Consider the following 16778-nt stretch of genomic DNA (forward strand, 5'->3'; position numbering starts at 1 on the left):
TTAGATTGTTTAATTGCATTAATATTTCTTTTTTATATTTAATACCTTAATTTTTATGATTATTTAATTTTAGTGAATATAGTAATATATTAAATTTACTAAAACTACAGTCTATTGTTATAAATATCTAATAAAAGCATTTTCTGAAATGGAAATTCAACCGCAACCGACGTATCATCGCAAACCATGTATATTCGAAGACTTTAAAAAGTTTAATATTTCTGTACGACGTTTTGAACAACAATATTGTAGTATTTATAAAGCAAGATTAAAAGCATTAAAAGATCACCTTTTGCAAAAAGCAAAAATTAAATGGGGTAGATATTTTTATAGAAATTACATTTGTTATCATTTTAGGTTATATTTTTTGATATCTAATATTTTGCTGTAGGACACAATAAAATAGTTACTCTTGAACAACTTAGTGAAAGAAACGAAAATGATACTTGTATTATAATAGGCACTTTATACAAACATCAAGAGTTGAAACCATCGTTATTACGCGAACTTAGTACCGAACTTCAATTACAAATCCAACCAGCTAGAGCAAATTATGCATCATTTAAAGATATATTGTACTTGGAAGATGAAACATTACGTATTAAATTGGTTGATAATCATATAAATATTCAAGATGTAGTTACTGGTATTGTTTGTGCTATATTGGGACATGAACTAAAGAATGGTGAACTTTCAGTAAATATCTTCTTTTATACAATTTACAAAAATAATTAAAACTACAAAGAAATACATAATGTAATTAAAGTAAAAATTGTAATTTAGATTTAGTTTGATATTTTTTTTTTATTTGATTGAGTTTTGCTCTTTTTTTCTTTTATAAAATTCCAGGTAATAGATTGGTGTTTGCCAGGATGTTGTCCAAAATTATCAATATTTGATCGGCCACTAGAAACGCAAGGAAAGATTTTAATAATTTCAGGTCTAGATCTAGCAAATAATTTACAATCGTTAAGTACAGATTTATTATTTGAGTGGATCACTGGAATGATTGGTTGTGAAGAAGTTCATAAAGATGTGGCATCTGTTGTGTGTATTATTATAGCAGGTATTTAATGTGTATTAATAGTAATAGTATTTGCAATAAATAACAATAATATTAACATAGGAAATAGTATAAGAGGATCTGTGGAGACCCACAATTATAAAAACTATTTTGAGACAAAAGCACATGATGAAGAGATATTTAAAGAGACTGCAAACGTAACACATAAATTGGATAACTTTCTTCATCCTATCATACAATGTTGTCCCATAATATTAATGCCTGGAGAATTTGATCCAACGTGTCATACATTACCTCAACAACCACTTCATCCATGCATTTTGCCACAATGTTTCAGGTAATGTAAAACATATGTGTATATGACAGAATATCATAATATTGCTAATATTCATATTATATAGGTTTAAAAGTTTTTATGGAGTTACTAATCCATGGATTGGTAGTATAAACTCTCGTATTGTAGCTGGATCCAGTGGTCAACCAATTACAGATATCATGAAAGTTGCTGGACTTGTTGATATTTCACCTTTAATGTGGTTAGAACGTACGTTACTTTGGCGACATTATGCACCAACTGCACCAGATACTATACCAGCTTATCCAACTAGCGAAATTGATCCATTTATTATAACAGAATGTCCTGATATATATTTTGTTGGTAATATGGATAAGTATGATACCAAATTATTCACAGGTAAATATATTCTTTATTAATTTTTATTTCTATATTTATAGTGAAGAAATAGACTTGGTAAAATAAAATTTGTATTCACAGCAGATGAAGGACAAACAATACGATTAATTTGTATTCCAACATTTTCTAAAACACAAACAGGTGTGCTAGTTGATTTACAGAATTTAGAAACCTGGCCTATTTCTTTTGCTGTGAATTAATTTCTTAAAATATTTAATTGTTTTAAAACAATGACATTAGACAACGCAATATAATAATATTAGATAATGCAATATATAATAATATATTCATATAAGAAAATAATCAGTTTTCTTAAATAATCTTTCCATAATTTGTACATAGCAAATATATTACTTATTCTCCTAATAAAACGATTCTATTTGTATACCTTTTTCATGTTTTTATGTAATATTTACTTATAGAGATGAAAAGAAAAAGAACATGAAAATACGTACATAAGTAAAATATATCTTTATTTGCCTTTTACTTATACATAAATATATGAAAAAACAAACTATAATATATATTCACATAACAAATTATAATATATATTCTATAAATAATTCATATTTGGTAACATTTATAGTATTCTTAAATTCTCGTACATATTTATTATAATATAAGTATTCTTAATTATTATGTTAACAGTATTTAATTCAATATATGGAACAATATACTATGCAATTCATAATTTCAAAACAATTTAAATGAAATATTTTGTTATAATAATATTAATATTTCTTAATACTACACAACATATATGTAGTAACTACTAGAATATAATACTGCTTCATTTCATGAAAATAATAGTATTCTTTGGCACTGTATTTTCAATAATACTGCTAAAAGATATAAATAAAACTAAATTAAATGAGATTAGAATTAGATATGAATTTATTAATTCTTTGATCTATTATTTAATCAGATATATGAGGATAAATCTTGAATGAAAAGATTTACATAAAGTAAAATTTAACAGCTTTTTGATACTGCTGTTAATGTAAAATATTTGTTATTATTTCTGAGGCCTGCAGTGTTTTTAGAATTGTTTCTTTACGTGTATAAATAATTATTCCAATAAATATTGATATTTCCCTAACTACATGATTTTGAAGGAATTGGAATATTCATATTTAGACAAATATTTATGTTCTTAGATGATTCTTGAGATTGAGAAACTTCTGACTGTGAATCTGTAGTTTTTTCTTCAATTCTCATTGCACATATCACATCTGTGAGAGCAACTATATAATTTTTTGCCAAAGTTAAGGTTTCAATTTTGGATAATCGTCTTTCCTTTGATACATGTGGAATTACCTCACGTAAAGACTACAAAATACAACCATTTATGTTTTTCTAGAAATAGATAATTTTTGTTACAAATTACTACAGTTATATCTACCTGAAAAGCATCATTTAAACTATGCATTCTCATTCTTTCTCTCTCATTACTTTCCAATCTTCTAAGTGTTCTTTGTCTAGGTGTTGTCCCTTTAGATGAATTCGATAACTTTAATCCAGCTTTTTTAGTTCGCTTATTATTCTTGTGTACTGTTTTATTAGTCCGTGTTTGTTGTTTAGGCCATTTTCCCTCCCAGTTATTCCCATTCATCACTTTGGATGTCATTCAAAGATTTCCTTCTTAAAATTGTCATATATTATTTATAGGATAAAATCACATTTTGATTAATTATTTTTTATTATTCCTTGTTAACGTTAAATAATTTAAATATTTAATTATGAAAATTATTTCACAAACAATATTTCAAGGTCAATGTATAAATAAATAAATATCCTTACTTTTATAGAAAAGAATAATATTTTTAGTATACAAATTAAATAAAAAATTGTAATATCTAAAAGTAAGATTGAAATATTATTTATATACTTACAAGTAAGATACTTTGTTTCACTATTAACAGATCAATGGAGAGATAAAGTATAAGGATAATGAATATGTCTAAATTTGTTAATATTCTTGAAACGCGAGTGTTTCGTTACGCTTTTCTTCGATATATTTGTAAGCAAAACAAGATTACAGTTATCTTATATTATGTGGTACATTTTCAAATATTTGAATCAACTGTACACTGCCGCGTATACTTGTTGAGCCACGTTGGAATGACGACTGACGTAGCGATGCCGGGGTGCGGCCGAAACAGCCTTCCACCCCCGGGAACTATGCGATCTACCCTGTGACCTTTTCTTAATAACTTTTTCGTAAAACGTTATTTGTTTCTCATAAATTTTCATTTGTGTATATAAAATTAATTTACGATATAATATTTATTTGAAAATATTTCTGTTTTAAGTTGCTTGTACTAGCGCGGCGCTAACAGAAGTAAAAATTAAATAGTATTCTGCGAAATTGTAATTTTTTTATTTACGATGCAACACAGATTATAAATTATAATTTTATGAAAATATGTGTAATCGAATATAGTAATGTTAAATCTTTTAATAATTTGCAAATTCTAGGATTGAAAAATTTGGGCAATGTGTAAAAAATTATATTTGTGACATACACTTATTACACACATTCATAAAAGTTACTATGTAGATGTGCGGCTACAGGTGGGCGTATGACGTAATTCGCCCACGCAGACATTTCTATAATCACACCACTACCCATGAAGGTAGCGTGAAATACAGTTAAACGTATCATATATGTTTGTTACATGTAGTATCACACGTATCATATATGTTTATTAAATGTAAATTTTGTTGCATGTAAAATAAAATATATTAAAAACTAAACAATAAATAATCATTACCTTTGTTACTGAATTTATAATAAATTAATATCGGGTCAAAAAGCATTTATAAATTATTAAAGTCTTAAAAATATTACTAACCATTTTTTAAATGATACTTAAAAGATAAAACCTCTAATGGTATTAAGTTAAATATAAATTAATCTTTATTATTTGTTTTATCTTTACATTTACCACAACAAGTGTTAGTTTGTTTTTCTAATTCAGATTCTTTGTAATTAGGAGTCCATGGTCCAAGACTAGCTGAAGCATAAAAATCCATAGGATATGGCTTATCATTATTAAAATTTATCATTTTTAAAGCAGCAGCTCCTTCATATGGTGTGAGAAAAGGTTTTTCAAACGCTGTTCCCCAATCTATACTTAATCGTGGACATGCAATCTGTAATATAGGAATCATATAATGTACATTCATCATAATTATGAAAATATAATTAAGAGAACAAATTTTATAGGTATAAACAACCTGTATAAAAGCATCAACGCCTTTAAATAATTTAATTTTATCTGGAAATATTTCTGAGAGCAATATAATAACATTTCTCTTTCCCAATAAATTAATTCTAGTTTCCAAATTTTTCAAAACATTAAGATTTCCTTGTCTTCCTAAAGTACCAAGTATTAATCCAAATTTTCCAATGTCTTTTGCATGTTCAATTGCTGCTAATCTAGTTTTTAGCATTTGTTCATGATCATAAAATTCTTCTGTCAATTTCTTCTCATAGGGATCATATCGAAATGCCCTTAATTTTGGATTAGCAATCATTGCTGCTTCTAAGTGAAACCTACCATCTCCTACATAGATAACTACATCAGCGCATCGAATCTGTGGTGCTGTACAACCTAAAATCTTGAAGCAATAATATGATTTATTTATAATGTAAAGATTGCAATACACACAAAAGGATGTATATGTAATTTGAGTTTAGCCTAATAAGATATATAAATATCAATACCTCGCCAGGACTTAATGGTTTACTTTGTGGAGTAGATACTTCATAACCATTTTTTCTCATCTCCATTGCAATTGCTTGTAATGTGCCAGCAAATTGTATAGTACTTACAAGTCCAATTTTTGTTGTAATTGATAATGTAGCTTGTAAGCATTCAATACAATGTGAAGTATCAATTTTTATGTTAACAAATATATAAAGTACTTTAATACCAACAGTTTGATCAATTGGTATTAAGCAAGAATGACCATAATGAATTAAAAAATCTGCACCTAATGCTTTTGCAGTATAATCATCTATACAACATGCTCCTATATCAATTATATTAGTTTTTATTTGGAATTATATATACTTATACAATATATATTTAAATTATATATTTTAACAATTAAAGAGTACATAGAAAACTTACAATTAAATAATCTTTTTATTACTACACAACAATAAAATTCCTTACCATAAGTAACATCTCCCATTATAATAGTTTCTGCATCTGTAAAGTCTTCAATAATATCAGCTATAGTTGTAGCATACATTAGAAGTCCTTCAGGCATTTGTAATGCAACTCTTTTAGCTTTGACTTCCTTAATTCTCCATACTGATTTGTGTATTTCAAAATTGTAATTACAGGGTAACACAGCAATTGCTGCATTTAACAATGGATCGTTTAAAATTTCTTCAGGTATTTTATTTATTTTAACTGGAGCTTTAAATACCTTACGAACAGGTTTTGCTTTAATTATCACAACAGAATCAGATTTCTCACTCATAATTGCAATTTTGTTTAATAATTTTAATAACCTAAAATTTATATCTACGTTCTTGTTAAAAAATTTTTAATACAAGGATATATTATATGAATATGATTCATTTATTTCGTATACAATATATAGAATTCATAATGTACAATCCTATTCTTTATTCATTTCGGTAGAAATTTACGCTACCTATTATTAAAATTTTACTTTTATCAAAAACTAAAAACGAAAGGTTATAATTTAGCCTAACCTTTTAAATTGAACGAACCCGCAATGAACTTAGACATGACAGCTGACAACGACGCCCTCTACTTTAAATGTATACTTTATGAATAAAAATATTTTGTCTTTTTCAATTTGCAACAAATGAAAATAGTTTTCTAAAAATAATATAATAATAATTATTATTTTGAATATTAAATGATATTATATTTCATGTTTACATAACTACTTACTTCAAAACAAATTATTAATCAATATGTTATTCATATAACTATTATAAAACTATTATTTTTATATATTACTGAATCTTCAAAATTTTGATATAAATTTTTTATTTCCTTTAATAAAATTATAGTAAATTTTTCATTGTATCAGAAAAAAATGTTTTTAAGGTCCCACCGAGATTTGAACTCGGATCGCTGGATTCAAAGTCCAGAGTGCTAACCATTACACCATGGGACCAGTTGTACTAAACGTTTTTATTTTTTAAGATTTTACTATCTAATTAATTATCTTAATATCTATAAATATATTAAATTATATGATTTTGTTAAGCTGTTTGTTGTACTAACAATTAAAGGATTGTAAATTATATTTCATTATACGTATTACATTATATTAAGAGAAATATAATGGGTTGCTGTAGATATTATACTTATTTATTGTTGCCTGTTATACTTTTATGTATATGTATAGTTCTATTTAAAAATTCTTGTAATTGTATGCAGTTATCATAATACAATACATAATCTTTCAAATTAGCAGTTTATAAATTTTTAATAAAAACTTATAATTACAAAACTCTTTCTAGTTATATTTATCTGAATTAAACATTTTTGATAAGATACGTATTATAAAATATATACATAAGTTTGTTTACATAAAAATCTTGTACGTCAAGAATAAAAAGAATACGTTAAGATAATAGTAAGAAAAAGAATAAGAGAAAAAATCTAATATTGTTACATAGTAGTATTATTTTAAATTTATTTTTATAATAGAACATTTGAATAACATTTTATTTAGAAATAATACTAATTTTAGCGAAAAAATATTTGGGAAAAAAATAAAAGAGAATAAGGTATTATTTTTCTAAAATTATTTTTTATTTATTTGGTAACATTAATTATGCACCTATTATATTATTCATATTTATTACATTAGATTAAATTATACATATAATCTTTACACCTAACATTATAGATATAATTTTTGCAAAATTTTGTTGTATTTAATTGCGATCAAATAAAACATTATATGTTATATTTATAATTGCGATCAAATAAAATATATGTTATATTTATAATTGCCATTAAATACAACATTATATATATATATATGTTGTATTTAATTACCATTAAATCTATCATGTACATTATATACTGCTACAACATATGTATGATAGTAGAAATAAGAAAGGATTATCAAATCGTTGTTACAATTTATTAAATAGTCAAACATACACATAATATTGCACTAATCAAAATGTTACAACTTAGGGCGATCGTTTAGTCAGAATACATTCATATTAGTGTGTAGCATTGGAGATAGAAAGAGAGCAATAAAGCAATAGATAGAATAGAGGGGCAAGAATAGAACTGGGTTTGGCAAGCGTGGTGATTTTACACCTACCTTTTAACCGGACCGTGGCCGATTGTATTGTATTCGGTTTACGATACGTATCATGCTTGGCCCAGGTGGTTTCCCTAAGAAAAGTGTATTTCTATTTTACATACTATTGCAACACTTCATCATCGCTGTGACAAAGTTATTTAACAACATTCTATACCGAAGCTAGTTTCCAATAGATTGTAGACTTCAAAAATATGAGATTACAGATAGTTGTGATATGTGTGTCGTAAAATTAGAACGTGTTACGATCTACTAGATTTTCTCAGCTTCTGCAGTCATGCATTTTTTCAAGAAGTAATACATTTTTTAAGAATGACTTAAATAGATCGCGATCACACCATTGAAGAGTTTCAATGCGCGATGCTGAATATCATATTATGTTGGATATGTTGGCTGTTTTGGGCGGGTCTTCCGACACTTACAGCCTATCCTGTATCATCTTCTATACGGACAGGTACGTTAATTGTATATTTGAATATTTATTTTGATAACATGTTGCTAGTGAGAGGTTATTTTGCTTATAATAGATTTGCCATACTCCTATGCCTCATCAAAATGGGAACGATACTGGATACAATATACCCTTGGTCTTTTAAGCGTTACTGCTACAGCATTTACCTTAGTTGGTTGTCTTTGTTGTCGAAGACCTAGGAGACCTAAGGGATTTCAGGTAATTTATTGTCATTTATTATGTTATTTATAACAAATGAAATTCCTTACCGAGGTTACTTATTGTCTAAGAATAATGACTTATATGTTACTAATTGTAGGACAAAACAGGAAAGTGCAATCAGGTAAAATTAATGCTACAAATTTTTTGAATGACAAAATGTAAATATAGTTTTATTAGAAAATCATATTAAGAATCAGCAAGAGTTGTAATTAATCCCTTCTGTTTAAGTATTCAAAGCATGATAGCAATTGTGAATTTAAACAAAAGATTGTTTTAGCATTAAACACTATTTGTTTATTCTACAGGTTCAGATATATTGTTGATTATAAAATTATAACAGTTCATATAATTCTTACAAAAGCTTTCTATTTATGAATGTAGAAAAAATCATTAATATTCATTACATTTAAATATATTGTAAAACAATCATGTTATTTTATATATAAAGAAAGCAATAAATGTATCATGTTTGTTATTTTTCTTTCAATATTTAGATATAGCTGCATGTGTATCATTTGCAAGTAATTGTAGTATGTAATATAATTTAATATATTTTAATTTTTTATGAAAAGATTTAGAAAATATAATTGTGGTTTTATGTTATAGGAATTCAAAGATGGGAACAATATTGGTCAAGAATCAGTATTTGAACATTCTCTCGAAGGTTTAGAATTGAATGTTCCACATGTGTTAGTTGCTTCAGAGAGAGTACAGTTTGAACCTTTGCCTGTAGAACATATTATATCTGGACCTAGAAATATTGCAAAACCTAAACCATTACCTTTATCAACGTCTTTTTTTGAAGAACATGATTCTGATTCTAATATTCTCCCAGAACATTGTCACGAGTGGTTTGATGCACAGGACTTATGTGTACCCAGAGAAAAATTGAAGTATTTAAGAGAGATAGGTCATGGTTGGTTTGGAAAAGTTGTTGAAGGTCGTGCAGATTTAGAAGGACACAGGAGAACTTCAAAAAATGGTGGTGTTATTGTGAGAATTCTTACGGAAGAAGCTACTATGAAGGAAAAAGCCTGGTTTCTTGGAGAGGCTACTCCATATTTAAAGCTACATCATCAAAATATCTTAACTTTATTAGGATTTTGTTTAGAAACTGATCCGTATCTGTTACTATTTGAGTCATGTTCAGTAGGTGACCTCAAAGGTTTTTTATTATCAAATCATGATAAAAAATCTCAAGAAGCACTTAATAAAGAAAACATCCCAATTCGGATGGCACTGGATATTGCTGCTGGATTGAAACATATGCATAGTCATGGATTTGTACATACAGATTTATCTGCCAGAAATTGTTTAGTGGCATCAGACCTATCAGCAAAATTAGGAGATTATGGAACTGGTGTAGAGAAATATCCTGAAGATTATTATGTAGTTGGAGATCGTGCATTACCTATTAGATGGTCAGCACCAGAAAGTGTAGAATGTACTGATACTACTATCGAAACTAGAGAAATTACATCTCAAGCAAATATGTGGAGTTATGCTATCTTTCTTTGGGAAATTATTACATGGGGAAATAGACCATACCACGATAAGAGTGATGAACAAGTAATTCAAATGCTCTTACCTTTAAGAACTGATCTTTTATCAAATGGTATACAAGTATTGCAAACATACCTAGAAAATTGTCCATCAAATATATATCAAGCAATTCATTTATGTTTGAATTTAAATCCACAGAAAAGACCAAATTTGGATGAGGTAAAGCAACTTCTTTTAAATGAATATACAGAATATTTGGATTTTGAACAAAGGTGGGAGAATCTACGAGTTAATACTAAACATGTTCGAAGTGCTAGTTTACAAGATCTTCGAGGAAGTATAGATTCAGATTATTGGACCACTATTGTCGACGATACACCTCGACAGTCGTCATTTCGGCTCGGACCTGGTGAACTAGTAAAAAACGTACCAAATTTTAAAAATATTATTCATCATGAATCTAGTTCTGAAACTGAAGAAGAAAGTTGGAAAGGACGAATTGAACAAGGAGTTTACACTGAAAAAGTAAAACAAAAATCTAAATCTGTTACTGATTTAATGGTACTTGTACATATCGATTTTGATTCCGATGCAGAATTATCAATGGGAGCTCAAATGTCAGAAAAATATGGGAAAAAGAAATTGCCCGCTACCGGCAGTGATAGCGATCTTAGACATAGCATTCATGCAGATGAATTTGACGAAGCGTTAAGAAAATTACGGGATCCTTTGCCAAATAATACTTGTAATAAAATCAGGATGTTAGACATTTCAGAAAGGCCAAAATTACTGACATTAACTATGGATCAAACTCAAACTCCGATTTTGAGATTATCTTTAAATGATCAAGCATCTGACACTAGATCTGTTGCAAGTGCAAGTACAGAGGCATGCAATGAAAAACATGTATTAAGACTTCTGTCAAAAGGGGATCCTAATTTTCCTCTTCTACGTTATGTACCTGATGATACACCTTCTTGTGAAATGTTAGAAGAAAACAATAAATCTCAATCTAATGATCCATTTAAGTATGAAAACAGCGACAATACTTGTTTTCCTAATAATTTCTCAATTAGTTTTGGGACTGATGAAAGCAATTTAGTTGATGTTGCACTTTGGAATCATGCATTGGATTCTGCTTTAGAAAAGAAAGTACCTGGTTTCTTGGATGAAGGTGAATTTAATGAATATATAGAATCTTCGTCTAAACAAGAAAATAATACCACACCAAAATTAACTGTAACTATTGAATCTACACCAGATACTTTACAATCTCAGAAACACTCTATGTATAATGCAAGTGATAAATTTTCTAATGAAGAAGATATAGACATAAACCGAAGATGTTTACCAAATGAAGATGAAGAAGAAAGAAAACAATTATCTACACCTGATGATGAGCAAAGTTCTGATTCTGGATTTAGAGATAAAGAATCCTGTGAAGAAGAAGAGAATGTTTATGCTTTAATTCCTTCCACCTCTACTAATGATTCTACAGCGAATATACCAATATATACTGAAGAAGAACAGTTACAAATCTTATTTGAACTTGATACTATTCTTGATGCAGAGTACTATGCAACACTTCCTGATTCTGGAAAAATGACAGAAAACTTAACTTCAATTAATTATACAGAAAATAAAATTCTTTCTACAAATGAAGATGAATCTGATTCTATTCATACTATAGATACTGTAGTTGAAATAGAGAATAATGAAAATTGTACCCCTAATATTAGTTTAGTAGAAACTGACATAAAATTAGTATCAGAAGATAAACAAGAAATACAGGCAGAAAATGTGATTGATATTAAGAAAAATATGGAATTAAAACATTTAAGTGATACCAATTTTTCTTCTCTAGAAACAGATTTGGAACATAATATACAAACAGATATTAAGTATTTCAAAGAACAAGGTGAATTAAAACAGTATTTACAAAATAAGGACGAAAATAAAATTGAGATTAAAAATGGAAATGAAATTGAAATTAGTAATGACAATGATAATGTAATTATTAATGCAAATGAACATGAGGACAAAAATAAAATTGAAAATAAAAGCAAATACGAAAATGATATTAAAAATAGAGAAGAAAATGAAAATGTAAATTTAAATAAATTTGAAGATGAAAATGATAAGGAAAATAAAAATCAAATTGAAAGTAAAAATGATAAAGAAAATGAAAATGGAAATAAACATGAAAATAATATTGAAAATAATGATGAAAGAGAAACTAGAAATAAAATTGAAAATGAAAAAGAAATAGAAAAGATATATGAAAGTGACAATGAAAAAGAAATAGGGAAAATAAATGAAAATGAAATTGAAGATGAAGATAGTTCTACAATGAGTTTACGCAGTGATAATTCTTATGTATCATTTGATATAGAAGAAGAGTTTGTAACAGCAATTCGAAATGAACTTAGAGAGAAATTACCTTGTGCTCAGATGTCTGTTGTAGAACCATTAGAAGCTCATGATGATGATAATCCATCTATATCTAGTGATATAGATAGTAAACATTGGGACGATGATGATAGTGAAGAATCTTCTAATCAAGGTAGTGGAGGAGTGGGTATTTCAATAAGGTACTGTTTTATTTTCCAACTATATAATATAAAATTATTTAACCCTTTGCGGACGGGACAATTCGTAGTCAACCGTACCGTGGGGCCTAGCTGCTGCCGCGATAGTCATTTAAAATTACCAGCGCACATTTCTGCTTAGACGCGCTTTTCGTTCATAGATGTCAAATTCTAGACATATGTACATGCACAGATTCTCCACAGGATAAATAGAATGACACACATATGAATCTTTTGGTTCTATCAGTTGTTTTCACCAAACGCGTATATAAGTTTCTCGCCCATAGCGACGCGTTTACGTGAGACACATATATGAGTCATTCGGCTTTATCAGTTGTTTTCGCCAAACGTATGTATGAGTTCCTCGACCAAATTGATGGCTTACGCAGAACGCACATATGCGGCGGTAGTCCGTAAAGGGTTAATAATGATTATAATTTATTCATTATTCAAAACCAAACTTAAAAGTCTATTATTATATTTAGGTATAATGTATATGATTCACCACTTAGTCCAATCCAAGAAGAACGTGAAAGTACTCTTACCTCGGAATCTTTAATATCAAATTCTAGGGATACATCAATCGCTTCAAAAGAATCTGTTACTTCGGATGATGTATTATTAGTTGATACTCGAACAAATAAAATGATTTTGTTAGAAGGACTAGGAGAAAAACTACAAGATGATGAACGAGATACAACCAATGGAGACATATCTGAAGAAGAAAATCTGGATTATAATTGTTCGGTAGTTCGTTCTCGTGATGATAAGTCGCACATTATGATTGCGAGTGGTGGAGCACCTTTACCAAGTCCAGAGGAGGAATCTAAATGGCAACAATTGCCTTCATCTTTTCCATTGCCATTACCTTTACCATTAGAAGATGATTTAATGTCAACAAGTTTTGGAACAGAGCACGGGTGGGTTAGTCAGGATGAAGATGATGAAGAAGAAGAGGAGGAAGATGACGAAGAAGAGGATGAAAATAATAGCTCCAGCTCTGGTGAATTTGTATGGAAAGTAGGTCCATTATAAATAAATAATCAAATATATATGAATTTATTTTTTATATATGTAATAATTTCATATTATTTTACAGAGGTATAATGAACCGCATGTCGAGCAAATGCAAATTCGAAGTTGTTTAAGTAATAATGAAGGAGAAATACTAGATGCTGATATTGAGGATGAAATGGATGCAGAAGAAGAAGGGGAGGATGAAGAGGAAGAAGGTGGAGAAGAAGGAGGAGAAGAAGAAGAAGAGGAAGAAGAAGAATTTACACCATCAGCTTGGAATGCAACATTAGCGCCTCATCGTTCTGCACTAAGATCTCCAGATAAAACATTAAAATCTAGTGTAAGTTTTATAACTTACTATACATTTGTTTAAATATAATGTAAATATTTATATCTTTCTATATTTGCTTTTGCTGCTAGGATGAATTGGTAGGTATTCCTTATTTAGCAACATTTTCTTTATATATATATTACGTATATTAGATTACATTTATATAATGTAATATAAATTTTATTAGATTTATAATGTATGGTCTATTCAGGATCAAAAAAAGAGTGTGTGGTTTAAGAAACAGCGCTATCACTGTGTATACGAATACCCGAAAGAAACACTGGCTACAGAAACTCAAGGAGAACCAACCACTACTTGGGAACCAACTTCATATAGTGGTAAATTTTAAATATCTTAAAGTACAAATAAATTATATTAGAAATTGGAAATTCATATATAAGAAAATAATTGGAAAATTATCTATGACGTATATAATTTTTCTCTAATTCTAGATTGGGAGGAAATGATAGACGAACCACGATTAGATCTGTATCCCCTTGATTATGATGATACCAATCATACTGGTATGGTCTGGTATTATATGCATTATATATATATTTATTTTTTTTAATTAGCTAATATAACATGTGTAAAATATTTATGAATTTATATTTTACCTTGTATCATCAAACTTATTTTGGTTATAGGACATGAAGAGTTTTTCGTGAGCAGTTCAAATCGTCCGTTTCAGTTTCAAACTAGCGAGAGTAAATATGTTAGTCAATTCTTTCCTGGTGCGTCTACGTCAGTGATTGAAGAACGAGACGAAATAGATGGTGATGAACAAGGAGTATCACAAAACGGAATAGACTTGTTAAATGATTGTAGTCAAAGTCAACAATATCAATTAGGAGAATTAAGGCATACTAGAGATCGTTTAAAATTGAATTTATCTACAACTGGCTCACCCTTTGTTTCTAATAAACAAACAAAAGAGGATAATGTAGAACAGTTGCATGATAAAGAAAACATGTCAGAATTCTTGCAAAGTATAGACTTTACACAGGACCAACATATTCTATCAAACTCCTTGAATTACAATACGTTACCAACGGTGCCTCCCAAAGACATTCAACAAAAAAAGAGTCTTGATCCGACTTCTTCAAAAAGTGCCCAATGTGATAGTCAAGAAAAAATTGAGCCTATTGACAAGTGTAGTGTTTTGACTCAGAACTAATGTGTTTCGAAGACGATAGTAAAATGTTAAAAGAAATAATTTAGCTGAAGTCCGTCCGAACTAATTTCGTTGCAAAAGTATAGTGATTACTCAACGATTTCACTATTAAATGAATCTCGAATTATTGTACATAAGATGTAGCAAATTTGTATTGTGGCTGAGATTCAATCGATTGTCTATAGTATTATATTAAATTTTTGTTTGTTGTATAGAAACATTAACATAAATAGAGCTTAATACTGATATAATTTTTTATACAATTAGCTTCATGTGACGATAAAGAAACGTAAATATTAATTGAATCAAATAGCAGACAATCGATTTTTAAAAGCTACATCAAAACTAACGAATAATTTCATTTCATATCTGTAAATATTTATTAAAAGTTGTTCAGTACGTAATCGTTATGAAAGAAGTAAAATTTGTGTAAGTTAATGTTATTACTTTCATTGATGATATATGACAATTATTCATATTGATTTTTAATTATTGTTATCTTTAAATACGGTATCTTTCTTGGTATTATATTAAAATTATATTAGTAAAAAACAGCTCTCTATTCTAAAAGTATTATAGTGTCAATCAAGGGACGGTACTATAATTAAGTCTCAACCTTTAGCTAAACGTGTACAGTAACTGATTCACAAATAATTCTTTTTAAATGTACGTTGTACTGTTATTTTTACTAGAACTGTGATGGGCACAATTTGTGCACTTTTATTTCAATTAATTTGATGAATCAAATTAGTAAAACTGCAGATAAAGTAGCACAGAAAATATGCTGCCGTACTTTCCTGCATACTATTTTCCATACTTTTAAATATTTTTGAGCACCTCTCATAGCTTTTTAAACCATTTTTAATATTTAGATAATTTTTTACGGAAGAATAATATTGCGTGAGACATAAGTGCACAAGAAAGAGATTGTTTATTATGAATATGGTATTAACTATTAAATTCACAATATGCAAGTATTTATTTGAGTATAAAAATGAAAACCAACAAAGATATGTTAGTAATTGTTAATTATTAATATTATACAATTTTTGGGAAATATCTTTCGAAGTTTCCAATGTTGCTACAACAAAAGTAAATCATAACATAGCGGCAGAATAGATTAGATTAATAAAAAATATTAAAAAATACAAATAATACCAATATACTTGATATTTGCACCGATATATAATTTCATTAACATATGTGAAATCGAAAACGTACATGTTATAACTACTATTAATAGCACTGCGATTATTATGCAGTTTTACTACCATTACAATTACTATTACTATTATCACTATTGATAATGCTAACTCCATGCTCATTATAATACATAGGATATTAATAGAGAACGATTAATATATTGTTATACAAAGCAGACATTGATTTAAACAGAATATGTGTTTCATTGTTATTATTTCCTATACCGTTATAA

The 16778-nt window shown here is 28.1% G+C and overlaps 4 protein-coding genes and 1 non-coding gene across 9 annotated transcripts; 2 read left to right on the forward strand and 3 right to left on the reverse strand.

Moving 5' to 3' along the window:
• Positions 1-38: 38 nt before the first annotated feature.
• LOC139998126 (DNA polymerase delta subunit 2) lies at positions 39-4399 on the forward strand. 3 transcript variants are annotated; one of them, XM_072022444.1, is made up of 6 exons: positions 39-317; positions 392-696; positions 850-1066; positions 1127-1361; positions 1426-1718; positions 4197-4399. In XM_072022444.1, the coding sequence occupies exons 1-6, from the start codon at positions 149-151 to the stop codon at positions 4220-4222; spliced, it is 1245 nt and encodes a 414-aa protein (XP_071878545.1). In that variant the 5' UTR covers positions 39-148; the 3' UTR covers positions 4223-4399. The 3 variants fall into 3 exon arrangements, with proteins under 3 accessions (XP_071878545.1, XP_071878544.1, XP_071878543.1); XM_072022443.1 differs by lacking the exon at positions 4197-4399 and adding an exon at positions 1800-2103 and having other exon boundaries at positions 40-317; positions 461-696; XM_072022442.1 differs by lacking the exon at positions 4197-4399 and adding an exon at positions 1800-2103 and having other exon boundaries at positions 42-317.
• On the reverse strand, positions 2534-4082 carry LOC139998128 (uncharacterized). Its single transcript, XM_072022445.1, has 3 exons — positions 3611-4082; positions 3121-3359; positions 2534-3047 (listed from the first exon to the last, which is right to left on the reverse strand). Exons 2-3 carry the CDS (start codon positions 3343-3345, stop codon positions 2814-2816), a joined length of 459 nt encoding a protein of 152 aa, XP_071878546.1. The 5' UTR covers positions 3346-3359; positions 3611-4082; the 3' UTR covers positions 2534-2813.
• Positions 4400-4610: 211 nt separating the features above from the next.
• On the reverse strand, positions 4611-6491 carry Dph1 (diphthamide biosynthesis 1). Its single transcript, XM_072022449.1, has 4 exons — positions 5903-6491; positions 5449-5756; positions 4959-5342; positions 4611-4874 (listed from the first exon to the last, which is right to left on the reverse strand). The coding sequence occupies exons 1-4, from the start codon at positions 6213-6215 to the stop codon at positions 4632-4634; spliced, it is 1248 nt and encodes a 415-aa protein (XP_071878550.1). The 5' UTR covers positions 6216-6491; the 3' UTR covers positions 4611-4631.
• Positions 6492-6815: 324 nt separating this feature from the next.
• On the reverse strand, positions 6816-6887 carry Trnaq-uug (transfer RNA glutamine (anticodon UUG)). The gene has a single exon. It is a non-coding gene; the product is annotated as a tRNA-Gln (tRNA).
• Positions 6888-7820: 933 nt separating this feature from the next.
• LOC139998036 (uncharacterized) lies at positions 7821-16740 on the forward strand. Of its 3 annotated transcripts, none has more exons than XM_072022241.1 (9): positions 7821-8511; positions 8585-8727; positions 8828-8851; positions 9337-12824; positions 13307-13841; positions 13921-14178; positions 14357-14507; positions 14622-14693; positions 14817-16740. In XM_072022241.1, exons 1-9 carry the CDS (start codon positions 8418-8420, stop codon positions 15344-15346), a joined length of 5295 nt encoding a protein of 1764 aa, XP_071878342.1. In that variant the 5' UTR covers positions 7821-8417; the 3' UTR covers positions 15347-16740. The 3 variants fall into 3 exon arrangements, with proteins under 3 accessions (XP_071878342.1, XP_071878344.1, XP_071878343.1); XM_072022242.1 differs by having other exon boundaries at positions 7823-8511; positions 14381-14507; XM_072022243.1 differs by lacking the exon at positions 8828-8851 and having other exon boundaries at positions 7822-8511.
• The last annotated feature ends 38 nt before the right edge of the window (positions 16741-16778 follow it).

Source organism: Bombus fervidus, chromosome 2, assembly GCF_041682495.2.
Source record: "Bombus fervidus isolate BK054 chromosome 2, iyBomFerv1, whole genome shotgun sequence".
Taxonomy (NCBI): Eukaryota; Metazoa; Arthropoda; class Insecta; order Hymenoptera; family Apidae; genus Bombus; species Bombus fervidus.